The sequence below is a fragment of the Pongo abelii genome, chromosome 19, assembly GCF_028885655.2.
Source record: "Pongo abelii isolate AG06213 chromosome 19, NHGRI_mPonAbe1-v2.0_pri, whole genome shotgun sequence".
NCBI lineage: Eukaryota > Metazoa > Chordata > Mammalia > Primates > Hominidae > Pongo > Pongo abelii.
The window spans coordinates 15636495-15657441 of record NC_072004.2 but is presented as its reverse complement, the minus strand read 5'-3'; the positions used below and the strand labels follow the sequence as shown (position 1 = coordinate 15657441).

At 47.6% G+C, this 20947-nt stretch overlaps 1 protein-coding gene across 12 annotated transcripts in view; it reads left to right on the top strand.

The window, feature by feature from the left end:
- TRIM16 (tripartite motif containing 16) overlaps positions 1-20947 on the top strand; it is a 55743-nt gene that overhangs the window by 20622 nt on the left and 14174 nt on the right. For 10 of the 12 annotated variants that reach the window (XM_063717898.1, XM_063717899.1, XM_063717893.1 and 7 more), the window contains one exon: positions 12272-13127. In XM_063717898.1, the coding sequence (XP_063573968.1) occupies positions 12609-13127 (519 nt within the window). In that variant the 5' untranslated portion in view covers positions 12272-12608. 12 annotated transcript variants of the gene reach the window in all.

Sequence of the window (20947 nt, the reverse complement as noted above, 5' to 3'; positions counted from 1 at the left end):
TTTGAGTTTTACCTGTGCTCGCTTCTCTGCCCTAGAAGAGAAGATGGGATCCCCTGTGCTGCTTCTTCACCCTTAAAATGGATTTCTTGCCCTTTTCTCCCTTTTTAAGTATCAATGTATGAAATCCACCTGTACCACCCCTTCTGCCATACAGCTGCTGCCACATCTGGCTCCTAGAACCTGTTTTGCTTTCATAGATTATCTCGGAACCAAGTGTTAACTTCATTTTTAAACCCCATTTTAGCAGATGTGTTGCTGTAGTCTGCCTGTATTCACCATGAGGCCTGTACACACCACGTGTGGTTTTAGTCAAACACAGTGCCCTCCATTGTGGCCACATGGGAGACCCATAACCCAATACTGCATCCTGGGCTGATGACAGCACTGCATCTGACCAGACATGGGATTGACCCAGGGGTGGGCAAGCGGAGTGAACAGGATCAGCCAGAGTTCTCTCATGGCATTCATTGTATGGAGACTGGTAGGGACAAGGTCCTTTCCAGTTTTGGACCCCAAGCTGTAGGGAGACAGTTTGGGCCTGCTATTTGGCGTCTTTCCTGGCACCTGGAGAGAGTGTACCATTTAGGATGCTTCCGGCTGCAGCAATAAGGACACATTATCTTACATGATTTAAAGCCTGAAAATAAGCAGTTTAGATAGTTTAACAGCTCAACAGTGTCGCTGGGGCTCTTTCCATTTTTCTGTTTCTTTATCCTCAGCTTACTGACCTAGTCCTCACGTTGGTTCTCATGGTTGCCAGAAGGCTGCTGCTGCCTGAGAAGCAGAAATATCAGTCAAATTAGAAGGGAAGGTGGAATTCCAGAGATATTATAAATATAGGACTGGCAGCTGTGCTCTTCATGGGCAGGGCGTGTGTCATATTCTGTACTTATTTTGTGACCTCCACAAATAAGTATCTAGTGTTCAGCATCTAATGGATGCAGAATAAATAATGAATGAATGAAGTGATCCTGAGTGGAGAGGAGAGTGGCACGTGCAAATGTTTTCCAAGTTACCTGCCAGGCCAGGCCAGACTCTGGGACAAATGGACGTATCCAGACGGCACTTGGGTGGTTGGGAAAGAGTTAAAATGAGGAAAGATGTTTCAGGAGAAAAAAGAAATGCCAGTTCCTGAGGGAGTATTGTGCCCTTGTCCTCCTCTCTTGGGGAGGAGAAGGCTCCCAAGAAGACAGAGCTGAAGGTCAGTTAGGAACTGAGGGTTCACAGCCCAGCTTCTTCACCACCAGCCCAAGTCTAAAGAAACTCACAAATCTGCTAGTGAGTCACCACCTCACTCTCCTCTGAGCAACTGTAAGATACCTAGGAGTAGCCCTGCCCTGTCCCGGAATTAGCCAGAACGTCCCCACGTAGCCTACCAAGACCGTTTCTGGCCCTGAAATCACCAGTGTGCATTTGAATTCTGACTCCACCATATATCAAATGTGTGGGTTTGGGTCAGTTACCCAATCTCATTAAGTTACTGTTTTCTTATCTGTAAAACCCTATCTCATGTAGATAATGTATTCCCTGCTTAGCACAGTCCCTGTACAGAATGTGTAGTCAGCTATGATGGTGCTGGTGGTGGCAGCAGCAGTGGCAGGTTTCAAAGGCTGATCTGCTCTCAAGCTCGAGATAACACATGAATGCAAATAATAGCTTTGTGCTAGAAATGCTCTTTGGGAGTTCAGGCTGGCATGTTCTGAGGGTCCAACTACAGGAAAGATGAAATTTAAGAATGGAAAACCAAGAGATTCAAAATAGAATGTGTGCAGCGTGTGTAAATAGAAGAAGAAATGGGTGAATATCAACTAAGAAGTTTAAAGAAAGCCCGGTGAAGTCGTATTAAGGAATCTGGGACTCATGAAAACTGGAGGGACTCAGGAGCAGCCACTTCCTATCCCAGGATCCACAAGAAGGTCCCGCACAGTACCTTTTAAAGCTTTGGAGTCACAAGTGTGCATTTAAATTCTGACTCCATCATTGGGAGTCCCCATTTCTGACTCCTCATGGGGAAAGAGGCTTGTTTTCCAAATATCTCTTTTAAGAGCCAAGGAAACTCCATCAATGTTCTTTTCGTATATCATCACCTTAAATTTGCAAAGACTTCTTTATCCCTGAAGCAGTCACCACTGGCCGACAGGCTGCAGTAACCAAGTCTGGTGCAGATAAACAGAGCCCATCCTGGGAGCTGGAGTGCATGGATGTTGGAGGGTCATGTTTTCCAAACTGTGGAAGAAAAAACAGAAAGCTATGTTCTTCCAGGAGGTATTTAGAACGGAGCTTGAGTTTGAGATTCAGATGCCTGGGCCTGTGTAGTGCATTTGTGGGGCACTCCAGCAGGGGCCTCCTAATGGAAAATGCATCCTGAGAGAAGGAGTTAATTATAAGCTTAGCTACACCTCGGAATTTCAGGGTCAGAGTGGGAAAGTGGGTCTACGTAAGCCAGAATCCGTCACTAGGATCTGCTCTCAAGCCAGCTTCCATGGCATCATGAAGCTTAAGGGAGAAAAGGCGCTCTGAGTAAAGAGAATGAGCAGTTTCAGTAACATTAGAGGGACACATTGTACTAAGCATCCTTGCTCTGGGCTTCATCTAACAATATATTATACTTCATTACCAGGCAACCTGGCCACCATTTGGACCGCAGGGCATCAGAGGCAGCAATGATAGGAGAAGAAGGTGCCCAGTGGAAGACAGTGCCCTAGGGACTCCAAGAAACACTGAGAGGAGGGGTTGGGCAGATCCGAGACCCTTGCTTAGTACATAGGGAAAGGAGCTGCGAAATAGGAATGTCGCCTATAAGTGTGACAACAGGCTTCTGGGGAAGTTGGGGTTTCTTACATTTTAGAGAGAGGAGGGTGATCCTTGGCCAGCTCCTTGTCTCACAGCTTAAGAGAACTGGCTGGAAGGAGCCTTCAGCTCCTCAAATCCTGCTGTGTTTGTGCCCATAATAAGATTAGCATACAAGTTCCTTTGCATTTGCATGATGTGTTCACTTTCATTTTCTCACAAACCGTAAGGTTTTTGTAAGGTTGTTGTAAGTTTATTGGAGCAGATACTACATCCCCATTTTAGAGAAGGAAACAGATTCAGAGAGGTAAGCTACTTACAAAGGTCACACAGCTAAAAGGTGCTGGGATCAGGACTCTGACCACTTGACACTTCTAACTCCAGATTTTCCTTCTGACCATATTGGGAGCCTTCCATAACATCTACCATTTACCAGGTCTTCTGATTAATATGCCTGTTTCCTTCCTACTAAAATACTCTTGGCAAGGCAGTGGTTATTTCGCTCTCACGGAGACAATAGCCCCTCTGTGTTCTTTTTTTTTTTTTTTTTTCTGAGATGGAGTCTCGCTCTGTCGCCCAGGCTGGAGTGCAGTGGCACGATCTCAGCTCACTGCAAGCTCCGCCTCCCAGGTTCACGCCATTCTCCTGCCTCAGCCTCTCAAGTAGCTGGGACTACAGGCGCCTGCCACCATGCCCGGCTAATTTTTTGTATTTTTAGTAGAGATGGGGTTTCACCGTGTTAGCCAGGATGTTCTCAATCTCCTGACCTCGTGATCCGCCCGCCTCGGCCTCCCAAAGTGCTGGGATTACAGGCGTGAGCCACCGCGCCCGGCCCCTCTGTATTCTTTCGAGCATTCTTGTTGCTTTATTTGCTTCCTGAGTCTATGCACCATGCTTGGAGGAGGGCTGCCTCTCAACCCAGGAAACCCACGTACAGATGTTGGGCTTCCTCTATGCAGACAGTCAGGGGTATAGAAATACGGAGTGTTTAACCATCTGGTTTTCAGCAGCGAGGTGGAAATCAAAACCATTTGAGCAAATGAGTGTCCCAGGGGAAGTGGAATGAAGAATTGAGCTTCAGTGGCTGCTGAGACACAAGTCATCCCTAGAGGACTTGGCTGAGGCAGACTATGTTGTTTATAGAGGAACCAGCTCATTGTCCTCTGGCCCTGGCCACAGCAATCAAGGGAGGGGTACATTTTTTGGCCCTTGAATGAACAATGTTTTTTCCTTCCTTTTTTGAGGGGTCTAGGTCTGCGGTCCTTACTTATTGTTTAAAAAAAGGAAAAACAAACTTCTGAGTAAATGTTGGGAAGGTGAAGGGTGGAGGGGATGGTTTTCTGAGATTCCTTCCAACACTGAAGGGCTATACCTCACTAGTAAAAACAAGAGGACCCTCACTCCCACCCTGTAACTTGTTGCTACCTGAAGGTGTCTGTCCACTTACCTACCTGCGTGCTCCTGCCCAGCAAGCCCGGCCTGCCCTGCCCTGGCCATTGGCCTTGCTGAGCTGCTGAGCTGCTTGCCTCAGTTCCCTGGAGGCATTCACACCTGGCCTGAGATAAGTCTGCCCTTTTTGAAGGTGAGTGCGGCTCCCTGGAATGTGTGGTATCCCAGCAAATAGCAAGATTAGAGGTGCCCATTTTGACTGGGAGCTGGACAGCTGCCCAAGTTCTAGAAAACCAGCAGTGCTGAAACAATGATTGGCTCAGGGCCTCAGGGGAGCCAGCCTGGGAAACCATCTCCTGTCCCAGGGCAAGAGAACATTTGTTACAGATTTTTTAAAGATTTACTTCATTTATTATGTGTAGGTTGTTTTGACATTTTTAAGCATAACCCGTAAAGGTAACTAGAGTTAGATTTGTGTGATTATTTGGGTTTCATACCAATGTTAGAGTTATTACAGAGGTTGATCTGGAGATTCAAAAAGCATAGTTCAAATGTGTTATGTGCCGTATAAAATGTCACGCCCTTGTGTCTGGAATTTACTGAGAGTCATTTGAGATGTGGTCAAATTCTTGAGCTCTCCATTTCCAGGGCATTGCAGACTCCTCCAAGTAGGTTTCTAGGTGGTCCAGCTGCTAATTCTGGCCCCATAAGCTTGGGTGGTCTGAGAAGTGATCAAAGCAGTGCCCGTGCACCACAGCCACACCTCAGTGGAAGACAAAAGAGAACCCTAGAACAGCCCAGGACTAGACCTTCGGAGACGTAGGGAAGAAATGACCGTGGTGCACCTCCTCAGCTGGCAGATGTCCGTCGCTAAGGGCACAGTTGAAGCTGACTTCGGTGTTTTCTTCATCCAATAGTGGGGTCCTTCAGGCTGTGTGCCAGGTACTGAGCTGGCAGTCTCGTCTTCTGTACCAACTGGTGTGTCCTCCTGTCTTTGTGAAGGGAAGGTACGTGCAGTGCCCTGGGACAGCCCCTCCTTCTTGGGGAGGAGCCATCATTACAACAATCGTGTTCTGAGACTAGGAGCAACGGCCCTTAGTGTCTGTAATCCGCTGTTTGTCTCACCTTTATTTTGTTCCTTTGTTAGTGGTAATTAATTACCAAAGTGATCCAAGAGGCCATCTTCTTCTTTTAGGAGAAAGACAGGGCTGGAGACCAATTTGCTGATAGTGACCCCAAACCAGAAAGTTCATTGGGCCCACACCTCCAGGTAAGCCAGGAAAATTCTGGGCTGGTTTCTAGAGGAGTGATGCGACTTCCAGCTCAGTGGTTCTCAGACTTTGAGATTTTACGAGAAAAATTGCAAAGTTAATTTGGAGGACGGACTTAGATGTCACTCTTCCAGACATTCCCAATCCTACACTATTTCAGAAAAGATAAGACCTTTAATTCCGGAAAAGGGGGAAGGACACAATCTCAATAAAGTACAGTCCCATAAGTCAATCAAATTCAGGGTTACGATCAGTTTATGATATTATTTTTATTTTTCTCAGTCTGATGGGCTGATTTGTCTTGAAGTCTGGTGGACAAATATTACCTGTGTTTGTGAATGAATCATAGCTCTGCATGACTCAGCAGAGACACAAATGAAAAAAAAAAATCTAGTGAGATTTTTGAAGAGACAAATGAAAGGCTTTTTTGGCTTAGCAAAAAGCTTGGATAGCTTCTTTAGCCAAAAACTGCTAGAGAGAGTCTTTGGGTTAAGAAAGCTCTTCTTACTTGAGTTAACCTAGAGTCCTGAGAGTGATGGCCTTAAACCCCTACCAGGAGGGAACCTGTTGGCAGGCATTGCTTATATCCTTTCAGAGGACATAACTTTCAGAGTTTGTCCATTGGTGGGATTATTTCTCAAGACTCAACAGGATGAAAGATGAATAATTACCTACCTACTGCCAATTGCCTACCACGTATCTCGGTAGTATTTGAGTCATCAGAATTCTGGGTGGGGATTCCTCCCTCAATTCTGGAAAGGAATCCCGAACCACACCTTGACCTCACATTCCTGGTGGTAGGTTTGGTTTAGGAAAAAAGAATATCTAGGTGAAGTTACATTTGTTTTGTGAAGATGAGAGACACTTCATTTTATGCAAGAGCTACTTCATTTTAGCCCCTGAATGCTTAGGGTTAAGAGGAAGCCAGTGATGTCCAATCAATAGCTGATGAACTTGAGGCGTTTTTTTCCATGGGGCATTTAAGCAAGCTGTAGGCATAGTAGGATTCTCAATTCATAAGTTTGGAGGTTGGGATTTCTGTTGAATGCAAACTCCAGGTGTGAGGAAGGAAATTCAGACGCATGCTATGATATGAATGAACCTTGAAGACATTACGCCAAGTGAAATAAGCCAGTCACAAAAAGACAAACACTGTATGATTTCACTCCTATGAAGTGCCTAGAGTAGTCAAAATTATAGACAGAAAGTAGAACAGTAGCTTCCAAAGGCTGGAGGGAGAGAGGGAATGAGGAGTTATTGGTTAATGGCTACAGTTTCAGTTTTGCAAGATGAAAAGAGTTGTGGAGATAGATGATGGTGACGACTGCACAACAATGTGAATGTACTTAAAGCCACTGAACAGTACACTTAAAAATGGTTATAATGAGCCAGGCACAGTGGTGTGCACCTGTAATCCCAGCTACTTGGGAGGTAGAGACGGGAGGATCACTTGAGCCCAGGAGTTCAAGGCTGCCATGAACTGTGATCACACCACTACAATCTAGCCTGGGCAACAGAGGGAGACCCTGTCTCAAAGACAAACAACCCAGCCTGAGCAACATAACAAGATCCTGTCTTTTAATAAAAACAGTTAAGATGGTAAATTTTATGTTATTTGTATTTTATGTTATGTATATGTGTATTTTATCACAATTAAAAATAAAAATAAATCCAGGTGTGGGTGGCGACCATAGGGTAGGTGGCAAGCATTCAGAGGCTGGATGCAGTGGCTCACACTTGTAATCCCAGCACTTTGGGAGGTTGTGAAGGGAGGATTGCATGAGCCCAGGAGTTTGAAACTCGCCTGGGCAACATAGTGAGACCCCATCTCTACAAAAAATTTTAAAATTTACAAATTAGCCGAGTGTGGTGGAGCACTTGTAGTCCCAGCTACTTGGGAGGCTGAGGGCTGAGGTGGGAGGATTACCTGAGCCTGGGAGGTTGAGGCTGCAGTGAGCTGTGATTGCACCACTACGTTACAGCCTGGGAGACAAAGTTTTGAGACTGTTTTGAAAAGCAAAAACAAAACCAACCAAATAAAAAACAAAAACAAAAAGCATTCAGAGGTAGAACGTTCAGAGAATAACAGAGTTGGGGTAGAGGGGGAGGCTGGGAGCCAGAAGTGTAAATCTTCTGTCACTAAGGGGAATGACCGGGAGGCTGTAGAAGACAGCCAGGAGGAGAGGAGGGGTGGTATTTTGGGGCACATAAGGGGAGCAGGTTTTGCAAAGGAGCTGGGGAGGGGCGATGGTCTAGATGTTGTGATGGGGGCTGAGGGCGACTCCCGTCCCATCTAGGCATAGGAGATGAGAGAAGGAGCTACACGGGTTGAGAGATGGCAGGAGAAATTGTCTTTGGGGGACATTCAAGTTTGGGTTAAGACAAGGGGCAAAGGGCAAAGCAGAATCCGAGGAGAGACAGAATATCAAGATGCCCCAGGGCTCAGTGGGAGCAAAGTGGGGTGGTGACTGTAGAGCCTTTGAAGCAATAGGGAATTTGAATTCAAAAGAATCATGTGACTTTCTAGCCTCAATATTTGGGTGCCGGGGGTTCGAGCATGGGCATTTGAGGCTTGATGGGATGTGTCACTGTCCCTGGAAGCAGGATCAGAGCTTGGGCCTAGTGGTGTTCTGCTTCGAGGGTTGGCATTAGAGGGGACTCAGAAGTTGTGGTGAATTATGTGGTCCCAGAGGGCTGGAGACGAGCCTCCAGAGGGGCCACCACTCCTAATCCCATGCCCCTGCCAGATATCCCAACCTGAGCATGATGCCATCTCCCGGTGAGCTCAGACATGCACTTAGACCCCACTATGACATAATTCCTCAGAGGGCCAAACTAGAAATCGATTTACCAGCCCTGACTTAGAACAACATACTTATTTCGTGGACAAGGAAACTAAGGTTAAGAGGGGACACGGGTTGGGCGCGGTGGCTCACGCCTGTAATCCCAGCACTTTGGGAGGCTGAGGCAGGCGGATCACGAGGTCAGGAGATTGAGACCATCCTGGCTAACATGGTGAAACCCCATCTCTACTAAAAATACAAAAAATTAACGAGGCCTGGTGGCGGGTGCCTGTAGTCCCAGCTACTCGGGAGGCTGAGGCAGGAGAATGGCATGAACCCGGGAGGCAGAGCTTGCAGTGAGCCAAGATCGTGCCACTGCACTCCAGCCTGGGTGACAGAGCGAGACTCCGTCTCAAAAAAAAAGAAAAAAAGAGAAGACAAATGATTGGCACAGGCCAGGCCAGGGCCCACATTCCCATTTCCTGTTTTCCACACCACTGTGGAATATCTGCTAGCTCAGGACTTTAATGGGGCATTGATGAAGGGCTGAGCACTCCCATAAACTGTTCTAAAAGGGTTAGCCATACAGAAGCAGGTATGAAACAATTCATGAGAGAAGAAAGGGTGGGAATGAGATAGGGAGGGAAGGAATGAGGAAGAAGTGAGCCACGTGGAAACCCAAGCAGTATGTATGCCTTCTGATTTCTACTGAAGCTGTAGAAAGGGCCAGGCAGGGCAACTACCTTTTCTTCCCCCTTCTCAGAGAGATCAGAGGCCCTATGGCATGTGGGTGGACCAGTTCATCCTCCAGTACCAGGTCACTCTGAAAAAGGGATTAAAAGGAAAGCACACCTGTCCGTTAATACTGGAGAAAACACTGACAATGGTCTGGACTGGGAGAAGCCAGTCCTCCTGGCTGGAGGCATGAAAACCAAGAAATTAAATTCTAGAGCTCTGACAGAAGCCTGTGTGGCTTTGTGTGGTCTCTGACAAGCTACATTTTTTTTTTTTTTCAATTTTTAAAAAGGACTCAAAATATAAGGACTTCAATGACGGGACAGCTATTCATCTTTCCCCATCTCATAGTGCTGTGGGATAATTAAGGAATCAGAGAGACCAAGGGGTTGAGGAGGATACTTAATATTTATTATTTAGGTGCACTGGCCCAGTCAGATTAACATCCAAAAAGACTGAGCCCCGAACAAAGAGTCTGGTTACCTTTTAAGCATTTTGTGGGGCAGGGGGAGATCTGTGCAGGGGGAAGCATATTACAGAAGCGAGAAGCAAAGACAGTTATTCAGTTAAGACATGCGTTACATCATTTCTTACTTTTCAGGGACAAAACATGTTTTACAACTTGAGTTTATCTGCCTAGTGACCTTGCAGCTGCAGAGCTAGAGAAACAGGGTCTTCACAATGTCTGGGAAAGAGAGAGAAGGCTCACTGGCCACAGAAAAACAAGCAGTTAATTTTTAAAGGACTTCGGCTCTTTCTCTTCCTCGGGGAATTGGGTTTTCTTACATACAATGAGTTTTTGCTTACACATTCTTTAATTTCTTTTAATTCCTGTTCCAGTAGAACTGGACCTGAGGCAGCTAGGAATAGGATGCATGTTTCTGACCCTGGCCAGGATCAGAAAGAAGGAAACCTCTCCTGAGGGTCTTCAGCAGTGGAAGAGGGCAGTCAGGACAGGGACAGTGAGGAAACGTTACATCAGTAGAAAGGGCTACTTATGCGTATTCTATGCATGGTTGAAAATAAACAGCACTGTGTCTGGAATGAATTTGTAAAGTCTTCGGTGCCTTCCAACTCTGAGTAGTCACTAGGTCTCTCGGATTTCTGAAAAGTCCTAGTCAGTGACAAGAAACATCCCTGTGTTTATTTAGTTTAATCCAAATCCTATAGAACTCACCGCAGGGATGCAGAGCCATAGGGAGTGTAATATCTTGGAACCATCCTAATGCCTGATCCCTGGGGCTAGCTGGATCTGACCCCTCCCCCTCCACCCAATCTCTCTCTCTTGCATTCGCCTTCCAAATCCATTTGAGTTCAAATGTATCTGATTAAATAATCCCAGGGAAAACTGTAGAAAGCTCTAGAATTTGGGGTTCAGGTACCCTGGAATAATCCTGGATTCCTTTGTATCCATCTGCAAACGCTGAGTACACTGTGTACCCCCATCCAGGGGTCAGGCCTCGCAGCTCCTTTCTTCTAAGGAACTAGACGCTTCCAATCTCATGCCCTGACCGTGTGTTATGGGGCTGAATTGTGTTTCCTTCCCCTACAAATGTGTATGTTGAAATCTTTGCCCTTAATACCTCAGATGTGACTGTATTTGGAGAGAAAATCTTTAAACAGGTAATTCAGGGTGGGCCCTAATCTAGTCTTACTGGTGTCCTTATAAGAAGAGGAGATTAGGACACAGATATGTACAAAGGGAAGACCATATGAAGACACAGGAGAAGCCATCTGCAAGCCAAGGAGAGAGGCCTCAGAAGAAAGCAGCCCTGCCAGTGACTTGATCCACCTTCTAGAACTGTGAGGAGATGAGTTTCTGTTGTTGAAGCCAACCAGTGTATGGTTCTTTGCTATGGCAGCCCTGGCAAGCTCATACACCATGTGTCTTAGTGTGTTTGTGTTGCTGTAAAGGAATACCTGAGGGGGTGGGGGTAACGTATAAAGAAAACAGATCTTTTGGCTCACGGTTTTGCAGGCTGTACAAGAAGCATGGTGCTGGCATCTGCTTCTGGTGAGGGCCTCAGGCCGCTTCCATCCACAGTGGAAGAGGTAGGGGAGCCGGAGTGGGCAGGTCACACGGAGAGAGAGAGGAATTAAGAGAGGGGGTGGTGCCAGGCTCTTTTTAACAATCAGATCTCATGGCAGCTAATATTAATAGAATGAGAACTGACTCATCACCGTGGGGATGGCACCAAGCCATTCATGAGGGATCCATCCCCATGACCCGAAAACCTCCCACCAGGCCCCACCTCCAGTATTGGGGATCAAATCTCAATATGAGGTTTGTGGGAACAAGTGTCCCAACTATAACACCATGTCTAGGAATGTTTTGTTAAGTGAGCGAAAGGGCTATCAACCTGAAGGGAGCATTCTGTGGAAAGAGACAAATCTTCCCTGACCCTCCTGATCTCCACTGAGTACCCACGTAACATTCATCTCCACGAGTGTGACGGACATTACTGGAATGTTCAGGAAGATGATATGGAAAGGTCAGCATCAGAAGTATGCATTCTGGCTGGGCACAGTGGCTCATGCCTGTAATCCAGCACGTTGGGAAGCCCAGGCAGGCAGATCACCTGAGGTCAAGGGTTCAAGACCAGCCTGGCCAACATGGTGAAACACCGTCTCTACTAATAATACAAAAATGAGCCAGGCAGGGTGGTGGGCACTTGTAATCCCAGCTACTCAGGAGGCTGAGGCAGAAGAATCACGAACCCAGGAGGCGGAGGTTGCAGTGAGCCAAGTTCCCACACTGCACTCCAGCCTGGGTGACAGAGTGAGACTCTGTCCCCCCCCAAAAAAAAAGCTGGGCACAGTGGCTCACACCTATAATCCCAGCACTTTGGGGAGGCCGAGGCGGGTGGATCACGAGATCAAGGGTTCAAGACCAGCCTGGCCAAGATGGTAAAACCCCGTCTCTACTAAAAATACAAAAAAAAAATTAGCCGGGCACGGTGGCAGGCGCCTGTAATCCCAGCTACTCGGGAGGCTGAGGCAGGAGAATCGCTTGAACTTGGAGGGCAGAGGTTGCAGTGAGCCGAGATCACGCCACTGCACTCCAGCCTGGGTGACAGAGTGAGACTCCGTCTCAAAAAAAAAAAAAAAAAAGGAACATGCATCCTATTCCTAGCTGCCTCATGTCGAGTTCTATGAGATGTGAGTAGATGAATGGCTGTCCTGGTGTTGAACTCCTTACATTTTACATCTCTTTAAAAATGAAAACAAAAAAATGTAACTTGTCAGACCACACAAAGTCACACAGGCTTATAATAGAGCTCAGGAATCTTCTGTCCTTTCCAGAGCAGGCACAGAGACACGTGGTCTTCAGCAGAGCCTATGGGGTACAGATGATTCACATAAGAATAGAAGTTTCAGGGCTGGACCTGGGGAGGCAGCCTGAGCCTGAGCCGGCTGTCCTGAGCCTGAGTACTCTAGCTGCCTTGTCGTCATCGCATCTGGCTGCCATCCAGCGCCAGCACACAGTAATGAGTGGCTGAGCTTCCTCCGGGAGGGAGGAAACAGTTAAAATCTGGCAGCAGCTGCAGTCATCTAGGCGTGGTTCTCTTGTCTGACTTGGGCTGCACAGATCCTGGGCCGACGGACAGAAGAAAGACAGCCTAGGAGCAGAGCCTCCCAGATGGCTGAGTTGGATCTGATGGCTCCAGGGCCACTGCCCAGGGCCACTGCTCAGCCCCCAGCCCCTCTCAGCCCAGACTCTGGGTCACCCAGCCCAGATTCTGGGTCGGCCAGTCCAGTGGAAGAAGAGGACGTGGGCTCCTCGGAGAAGCGTGGCGGGGAGACAGAGGAACGGGACAGCGACTCTGCAGAGCAGGGGGATCCTGCTGGTGAGGGGAAAGAGGTCCTGTGTGACTTCTGCCTTGATGACACCAGAAGAGTGAAGGCGGTGAAGTCCTGTCTCACCTGCATGGTGAATTACTGTGAAGAGCACTTGCAGCCACATCAGGTGAACATCAAACTGCAAAGCCACCTGCTGACCGAGCCAGTGAAGGACCACAACTGGCGATACTGCCCTGCCCACCACAGCCCACTGTCTGCCTTCTGCTGCCCTGATCAGCAGTGCATCTGCCAGGACTGTTGCCAGGAGCACAGTGGCCACACCATAGTCTCCCTGGATGCAGCCCGCAGGGACAAGGAGGTGAGTGCTTGGGGTCCATTCATCCATTTGGGAGAGGGCGGTGGGGGATTTTGTGCCCGGCTGGCTGCAGCTGCTAGGTCCATTGATGCCACTAGTATGCTCTGAGCATACCTGAAAAAGACTAGCCTCAGCGTCTGCCTGCTGGATCAGTGTAAATATACATTGCACTTGGTTTTGGAAACTGTGTGGAGTAGGTTGCTCCATCCCCATCTCAGTCCCACTGTCTCTGTGCCATCTCTGTCTGTGTCTATCTCTCCTCCTTCTTGCTAGTTTCCTGCTGTGCCTTATACAGCTTTTGGTGATGTGTGTTTGGGTGGAGGGTGCAGAAGTTGTGGGGGCTTAGGGCGGTGATATGTCCCTCTGGCTGGATCTGCATGGCACATCCATTGTCAATTAATGAATAAAATCTTGGCAGAAATTCAAGAGAAAAGAACAATTATTTCTCCTAGTTTCTCCTTTTCTCTTTACCCCAAACAAGAGACCAGTAGAATGGGTCCCTCTGGAGATAACAGGAAATCTAAGAGCTTGAAAAGTGCTAAGATAGCAGAGAATTTGAAACTTAGGTCCAGGTATAATGTCACAGGTGGCTTAGGGATAATAAAAGTTCCTCACCAGATGGAGGTATCAGGAGAGACTAAGAAACATCATGCTCATAGCCTGTCGTTTTATTTCCATCAGATAAGGAAACTGTCTCTAGAACAACTCGTTTTTCTTTGCCCTAAAGCTAGATCCTGGAGAAATTCCTGGAAATTGGTTCGGCACTTCATATGCTTTTTTTCTTCTACTTTGACTTTCAGTGAACACTTTTAGTTTTCAGTCGGGAAGTATAGTTGACGTTTGCCCCACGTTTCCTACATTCATCATCAAGAAAGTTCCCTGTTGACACTCAGTGCAGATGGCAGACCTATGGCCATTTCTTGGCAAATGTTCCCTGGCATCAAAGGAAAGAGGTTTCTAGGAAAGGGCGTCTAGTTGCCAGGGCCCCTCCTCTCTGCCAATCTCTAGACATAGATTTTAGCTGGTGCTAGTGGGATTGTTCTGGAAACCTCTGTATTCCAGATGCCAATGAGTCACCGTTTCCGGCCCGGGAAGCCACTTGCCAAACTGTTTCCAGTGTTTCCAGGGTAGGGAGTGTCCCATCAGGAGGACAGGTAGATCAAGAAATAGATCAAAGGAAAAAGCTCCTATAGTTGAGGAAAATAGGCTTCAATGAGTATTGCCATGTGCTAAATGCTTTTTGTGGATTTTCTCACCCAATCTTCAAATAACTATGAAGTTATCTCATATCCTTATTATCTCCACCACACTTGTCCAAGCTCACAGTCGACTAAGTCACGGAGTGAGGAATGGAAGCCTCTGGAAAGCCATCCTACTGGAGGGACATGAAGAAAGGACACAAAAATCACAATATTATCCTCTTTTTTTGCACCAAACCTGCCACACATATATAAGAATTTTATTATTTTTAACTGGAAAAGTGATGCATGAAAATGTTAAAAAATAATCTCCACCAGCCGGGCGCGGTGACTCTTGCCTGTAATCCCAGCACTTTGGGAGGCCGAGGCGGGCAGATCATGAGGGCAGGAGATCGAGACAATCCTGGCTAACATGGTGAAACTCCGTCTCTACTAAAAATACAAAAAATTAGCTGGGCGTGGTGGCGGGCGCCTGTAGTCCCAGCTGCTAGGGAGGCTGAGGTAGGAGAATCACTTGAACCCGGGAGGCGGAGGTTGCAGTGGGCTGAGATCGTGCCACTGCACTTCAGCCTGGTGACAGAGCGAAACTCCATCTCAAATAATAATAATAATAATAATAATAATAATAATAATAATAATCTCCACCAAACAGTGCAATCGATTTTACTAGGAAAGGAAGGTCTCCAGTCCATCCCAGATCACCAAACCTCCGTTTTCTCCTCTAAGGCTAATACTGTCTACACTTTCTTGTTTCCTTGCAGAAATGTTGTATGCCTGTACCAACAGAGATACAATATAAATTTTAAAAATAGGGCACCTAATGTATTACAGAGATGTGGGGTAATTGCAATTCCAAGCAGGAGGAGTTGCGTAGAGCACATGCAGAACTTTGAATTCAGACATCCTAGGAGAGAAGTGTATAAGGTAAAATGAGGACAACTGAGGAATGGGCTTGAGGGCAGTTTGGGGCTGAAAAGCAACATGGCTTTAGGTACAGTGCTAAAACCCCATTCCCCAGACCCCTCTGCTTTCTGGTCTGCATAAAAGAGTTCTTGTCCTTCCTGTGTCCTTGTTTTCAGCTCAGAGAGCAAGTTTTCTCTGTAAGTGTAGCCACACTCTAGGTGGCTTGTCCACATCTTAGAAGCCAAAAGGTTTCTTGCAAGGAGCCCAGGAGACCAGCCTAGAAGACACAGTACCTTGATGAGGCTAAAGCCTCCACCAGGATGATTTTGAAAGTCATCAGACATAACTAAGGCTCCGGAAGCCCAGTAGTCCCTTCAGCTAGCCCAGGCCTGCGAGGGTTACTCGCTGAAGGTCACTTTGGGTCATGTGACGGGCTAATTACTCGGGCAGGCATGCTGTGTATAGGAAACTGCAAACAGCAGGGTCAGCCATGAAGACACAAAGTGGCTGAGATCCTGCTTAGAATCCACAGAATGACTAATTTCTCAGTTAACCAAGTGAACCCATTCTGAAGCTCCTATGGTTTCTAGCCATATCGATGGGCAGACACTGTGTGCTTTGAGAGGTGGGTGTTCTTTGATTATCTTTTCTCTCCTGCTGAGCTTCCAGAGCCCAGCTATTTTTCATGGAGACCTCAGCACTTCCCTTTACCCCAGCCCAGCATCTCCAGGCCCCCCCCCCTTTTTTTTTTTTTTTATTGAGACGGAGTCTTGCTCTGTCACCCAGGCTGGAGTGCAGTGACGTGATCTCGGCTCACTGCAAGCTCCACTCCCGGGTTCATGCCATTCTCCTGCCTCAGCCTCCCGAGTAGCTGGGACTACAGGTGCTCGCCACCACACCCAGCTAATTTTTTTGTATATTTAGTAGAGATGGGGTTTCACCGTGTTAGCCAGGATGGTCTCGATCTCCTGACCTGGTGATCCGCCTGCCTCGGCCTCCCAAAGTGCTGGGATTACAGGCGTGAGCCACTGCGCCCGGCCGCCTTTGGTTTAAGAGCAGCTGATCTTGCCTGCTGGCTGCCAAGTCTTCTCACCTTCTCTGAATCTCAGGCTTGCTATGTAGAAATGAGACCGTGTGTGTGTGTGTGTGTGTGTGTGTGTGTGTGTGTGTGTGTGAAATCTGGACTCCTTCTACGACTGCCTTTCCTATTTGTTCTGACCCATGAAGCAGGTATGGTTCTTTCGTGTTCCTCAAGTGTATCAAATGTTACTGAGTGCTTCCTATCGGTAAGTGCTGGGCTGCACTGTCTCACCTCCAGGAGCTTGGGCTCTAATCAGGAAGCCAAGGCACATACCCTAACTCCACAGAGTGCCAAGAGGCTGGCACGGTGCAATTACTGCACCTTTGGAGCCAACCCTGGGAGCGAGGTCAGGGCAGGTTCCTAAGGCAGGAAGACCTGAGCTGAGCCTTGTCCTAGATCTTTGGAGAGCATTAATGCCAGGCCACGACACTGAACCTCAGCATCAGTCCCAGAAAGTTCAGGACTGGATGCTGACTGCAGACACAGTCTCCATGGTGAGCAAGAGCCAAGTATCTAGAGCCAAAAGTATCCACGCTCATCTGGGGAGCGGTTAACTGGCATCACTCACAGCCTGTTTGCTGGCAGCCGAAAGGTGGATCATAGGTGTATGTGGCCACTTGGGAAAGGAATTACTTGGGCCGGGCGCGGTGGCTCACGCCTGTAATCCCAGCACTTTGGCAGGCCGAGGCGGGTGGATCACCTGAGGTCAGGAGTTTGAGACCAGCCTGACCCATGGTAAAACCTTGTCTCTACTAAAAAAAAAATACAAAAATTAGCCTGGCACGGTGGCAGGCGCCTGTAATCCCGACTACTCAGGAGGCTGAGGCAGGAGAATCGCTTGAACCTGGGAGGTGGAGGTTGCAGTGAGCCGAGATCGCGCCATTGCGCTCCAGCCTGGGTGACAGAGCAAGACTCCATCTCAAAAAAAAAAAAAAAAAAAAAGAATTTATTTCAGCCATTTTGAGGAGTGCCCAGGACTCAGTATTACGTAACTTGTTTTTCTTATTCTCCCAGGCTGTAAGTATTTTGAGAGGGGGCAGTGTGTGTCTTATGTGACTGAGCTGGCCATATGTACTATGGTGAATTCTGAGCAGCTGACTGAGGCATGCAGTCAGCGTCCAGGTAGACTCTAGTTCTTCCTTCTCTAGAAAGGCTAACCCTGTGTGCTTGGAATACAAAGGAACTGGCACAGTCTGAGATTTTCTTCTCTCTTCCCACTCTCCCTGTTCTTCCTATTTTTCATCTCTAACATGACCTGGCTGCCACTCTTTGTGTGCCACCTTTGCCCTGTAGCAGAAGGAACCCAGTTAGCATATTTATGTAGTCTTGTACCAGATGAGAAGCTAAATGGCTTGAATGACTTCACAAAGCCCATATGGCCAGCAAGTGGCAGGTCCCAAAATATTTCGGACTCCAAATAGTGTGCCTTTGACACATTTGTCATTGTCTTGCTGAAGCAGGCAGAGCTCTGTGTGCCCTGCCTTCCAGAACTTTCTGTGCTCATGGGCACCACAGTCCCACTTCTGGGCAGGGCCCACCCTGACCTGAGATGTGTGTGTGGCTGACCTCTTGGGAAACCCTGAAGCCAGCATCTGAGGCACCCCATCATTTTCAAGGAACAGGAATAACTGGAGAAACAAGTCTTTCAAAGTGGCTCCACCTTTTGAGGTAACTGGGAGTGCCTTTTCTTGGGGTGACTCAGTCAGGAAGGTCCCCGATTATGTACTTAAGGAGTCCTTTTCTCTCCTTTTATGGTAGTTTGCAAATAGCAGAGAGAAGCCCCTCACTCTCGATGCTCCCTGGGTGCCTCCCTATGGCCCCGCTGCTGCCGACTGCTTCAACACATTCTTCTGTCCCTGCTGTTTAGATGCCGTGTTGTAGGAGCCTGTTGCTAGGGTGTGTTCTGCTGTGTCTTCCACCACCTTTAAACAAGCAGCTCATGTTCCTTTTCTCTCCCCTGGAATGGGTCACTGTGTAAGCCTTTTTCATAGTTCAAGATTCCAGGATTGCCCCCAAATAGGCCAGACCCACCCCCACTCCCCACTCCCAGGCATCACATCTCAGGTATCAAGGGTGAGAGGTCACTGGGACCCCCTCAGCTCCACTCTCAGTGACCTGGAGCCTGAGCAAACATTTCCTGCCTTCTGCAGTGTCCTGGAGAGGCGAGTCCTCTGCCTGCAGCTGCTTCCCTCCCTGGGGGACCTGGAATTCCCCCAGTCTTCAGTGGAGAATGGAGAGACAGTTTATGCCCTCTGAGTTCTATTAGGGCATAATGACTCGCAGCTTTAAATGCAGACAGAAGCTATTAAAAGCAGTGAAAGCTATTCTTTTTTTCTTTTCTTTTTCTTTTTCTATATTGCCCTTGTGGAAGTAGGAAAGTGACAGGGTCTTTGAGGTTTGCAAAGGCTTAAGTGCGCCTTGGCACACCTCTTGGCGGAAGGTGTTTAGTGCATCCCAGGAGGCAAGATTGAAGCTGGGGCAAAGCAGGCAAACCTGAGGTTCTTGGGCAGGCACTTGCCTGGGCTGGGAGGGCTGGCTCTGCCTTCGAATACAGAACATGAATGGAAAGCAGCCTTGGTAGCAGGAGTAATGATGATGATGACGATGCTGGCACCCACTGACATTTATGGAGCTCATTAATAATGTCCCTGGTACTATACAAAGTTCTTATTGACATATGTTATCTCATTAGTCCATTCTTTCCTAATCCTATGAAGCAAACACTTTACTGAGCCCCATCTCACAGGTGAAGAAATGGAAGTTTAGAGATATTAAGTTGTGAAATAAGAAACAGGCCAGGCACGGTGGCTCACGCCTGTAATCCCAACAGTTTGGGAGGCCAAGGCGGGCGGATCACAAGGTCAGGAGTTCGAGACCAGTCTGGCCAACATAGTGAAACCCTGTCTCTACTAAAAATACAAAAATTAACCGGGTGTGGCAGTGTGCACCTGTAATCCCAGCTACTCAGGAGGCTGAGGCAGGAGAATCGCATGAACCCGGGAGGTGGAGGTTGTAGTGAGCCAAGATTGCACCATTGCACTCCAGCCTGGGCGACAGTGTGAGATTCCGTCTCAAAAAACAAACAAACAACAACAACAACAACAAAAACTTAGGTTTGGTCTCTGCCCCCATTTCCTGGCACCCGACAGCTCTTAGAACCCCCAGACTCTCTGAAGTGGTAAGTGTCTGAATGCCAGTGAGATGACTGGACAGCTGATGGGGCTCCCGAGAGCCTCAGGATGGGGGCTAGTTGCCACAGGAGCCAACCCTATGATTAAAGGGTTTGACTTTCAGCCCCATCTCCCCAGTCTCCTTCAGGGAGGGAAGTGAGGCTGAAGGTTGAGAGGATCACCAATGGCCAATGATGTAATCAATCATGTCTACACAATGAAGCCTCCATATAAACCCAAAAGGCATCAGGCGTGGTGGTTCACACCTATAATCCCAGCACTTTGGGAGGCCGAGTTGGCAGGCAGATCATTTGAGGTCAGGAGTTCGAGACCAGCCTGACCAACATGGTGAAACCCTGTCTCTACTAAAAATACAAAAAAATTAGCTGCGCGTGGTGGCACATGCCTGTAGTCCCAGCTCCTCGGGAGGCTGAGGCAGGAGAATTGCTTGAACCCAGGAGACAGAGGTTGCAGTGAGTCGAGATCGCGCCACTGTGCTCCAGCCTGGGAGACAGAGCAAGACTCCATCTCAAAATAAACAAACAAACAAACCCAAAAGGCTGGGTTTCTGGGAGCTTCCGGATTGCTGAAGGGGTGGAAGTCCCTGGAGGGTGTGCACCCTGCACCTGGAGAGGGCACGGAGGTGTCACTTCCCTCCCACATCCCTTGCCCCGTGTATCTCTTCCATTTCCAAGTAGGGAGTGTCAGAATTGAGTTACATCTTAGGACACCCAGCTGATGTTGGAGAATGGCTTCATGTGGAAAAAAACCCACACATTTCAGTTATGAAAGTGTTCTGTGTTGTGTGACTATAAGACAAAGAAAGTTTGTTTTTCCTATTCATAAGTAAATTTGCCCAAAGTCTCAACTGCTAAGTAAAAAAAATGTGGACTTCCCACCTGGCCGTCTGGCTCCAACCCTACACTACCTTTGAGGCTCTTGTGGGGTCAGGCTAGACTCAACTCCATTGATAAACTTGGAAACATGATTTTATCACCTGTACATTTGAAATAATAATCATGTTTACCTATATTGACAAAAGGAGTCAAACTCTGTAACATATTTGAAGATATTCATCCTGAGCCAAATATGAGTGACCAATGGTCTGTGACACAGCTCTCAGGAGACCCTGAGAACATGTGCCCAAGGTGGTTGGGGTACAGCCTAGTATACATTTTAGGGAGACATGAGACATCAATCAAATACACGTAAGATGTAATTTGGTTTGGTCTGGAAAGGAGGGACAACTGGAAGCCAGGGCTTCCAGGTCATAGGTAGATTCAAAGATTTTCTGATTGGCAGTTGGTTGAAAGAGTCAAGTTACTGTCTAAAGACTTAGGAATGTCTGGGTTAAGATAAGAGGTGGTGGAAACCAAGGTTTTATCATGTGGGTAAAGCCTCCAGGGAGGAGGTTTTGGAGGGAACAGATTGTAAATGTTTCTTATCAGACTGAAAGAGTCTGCTGTATCA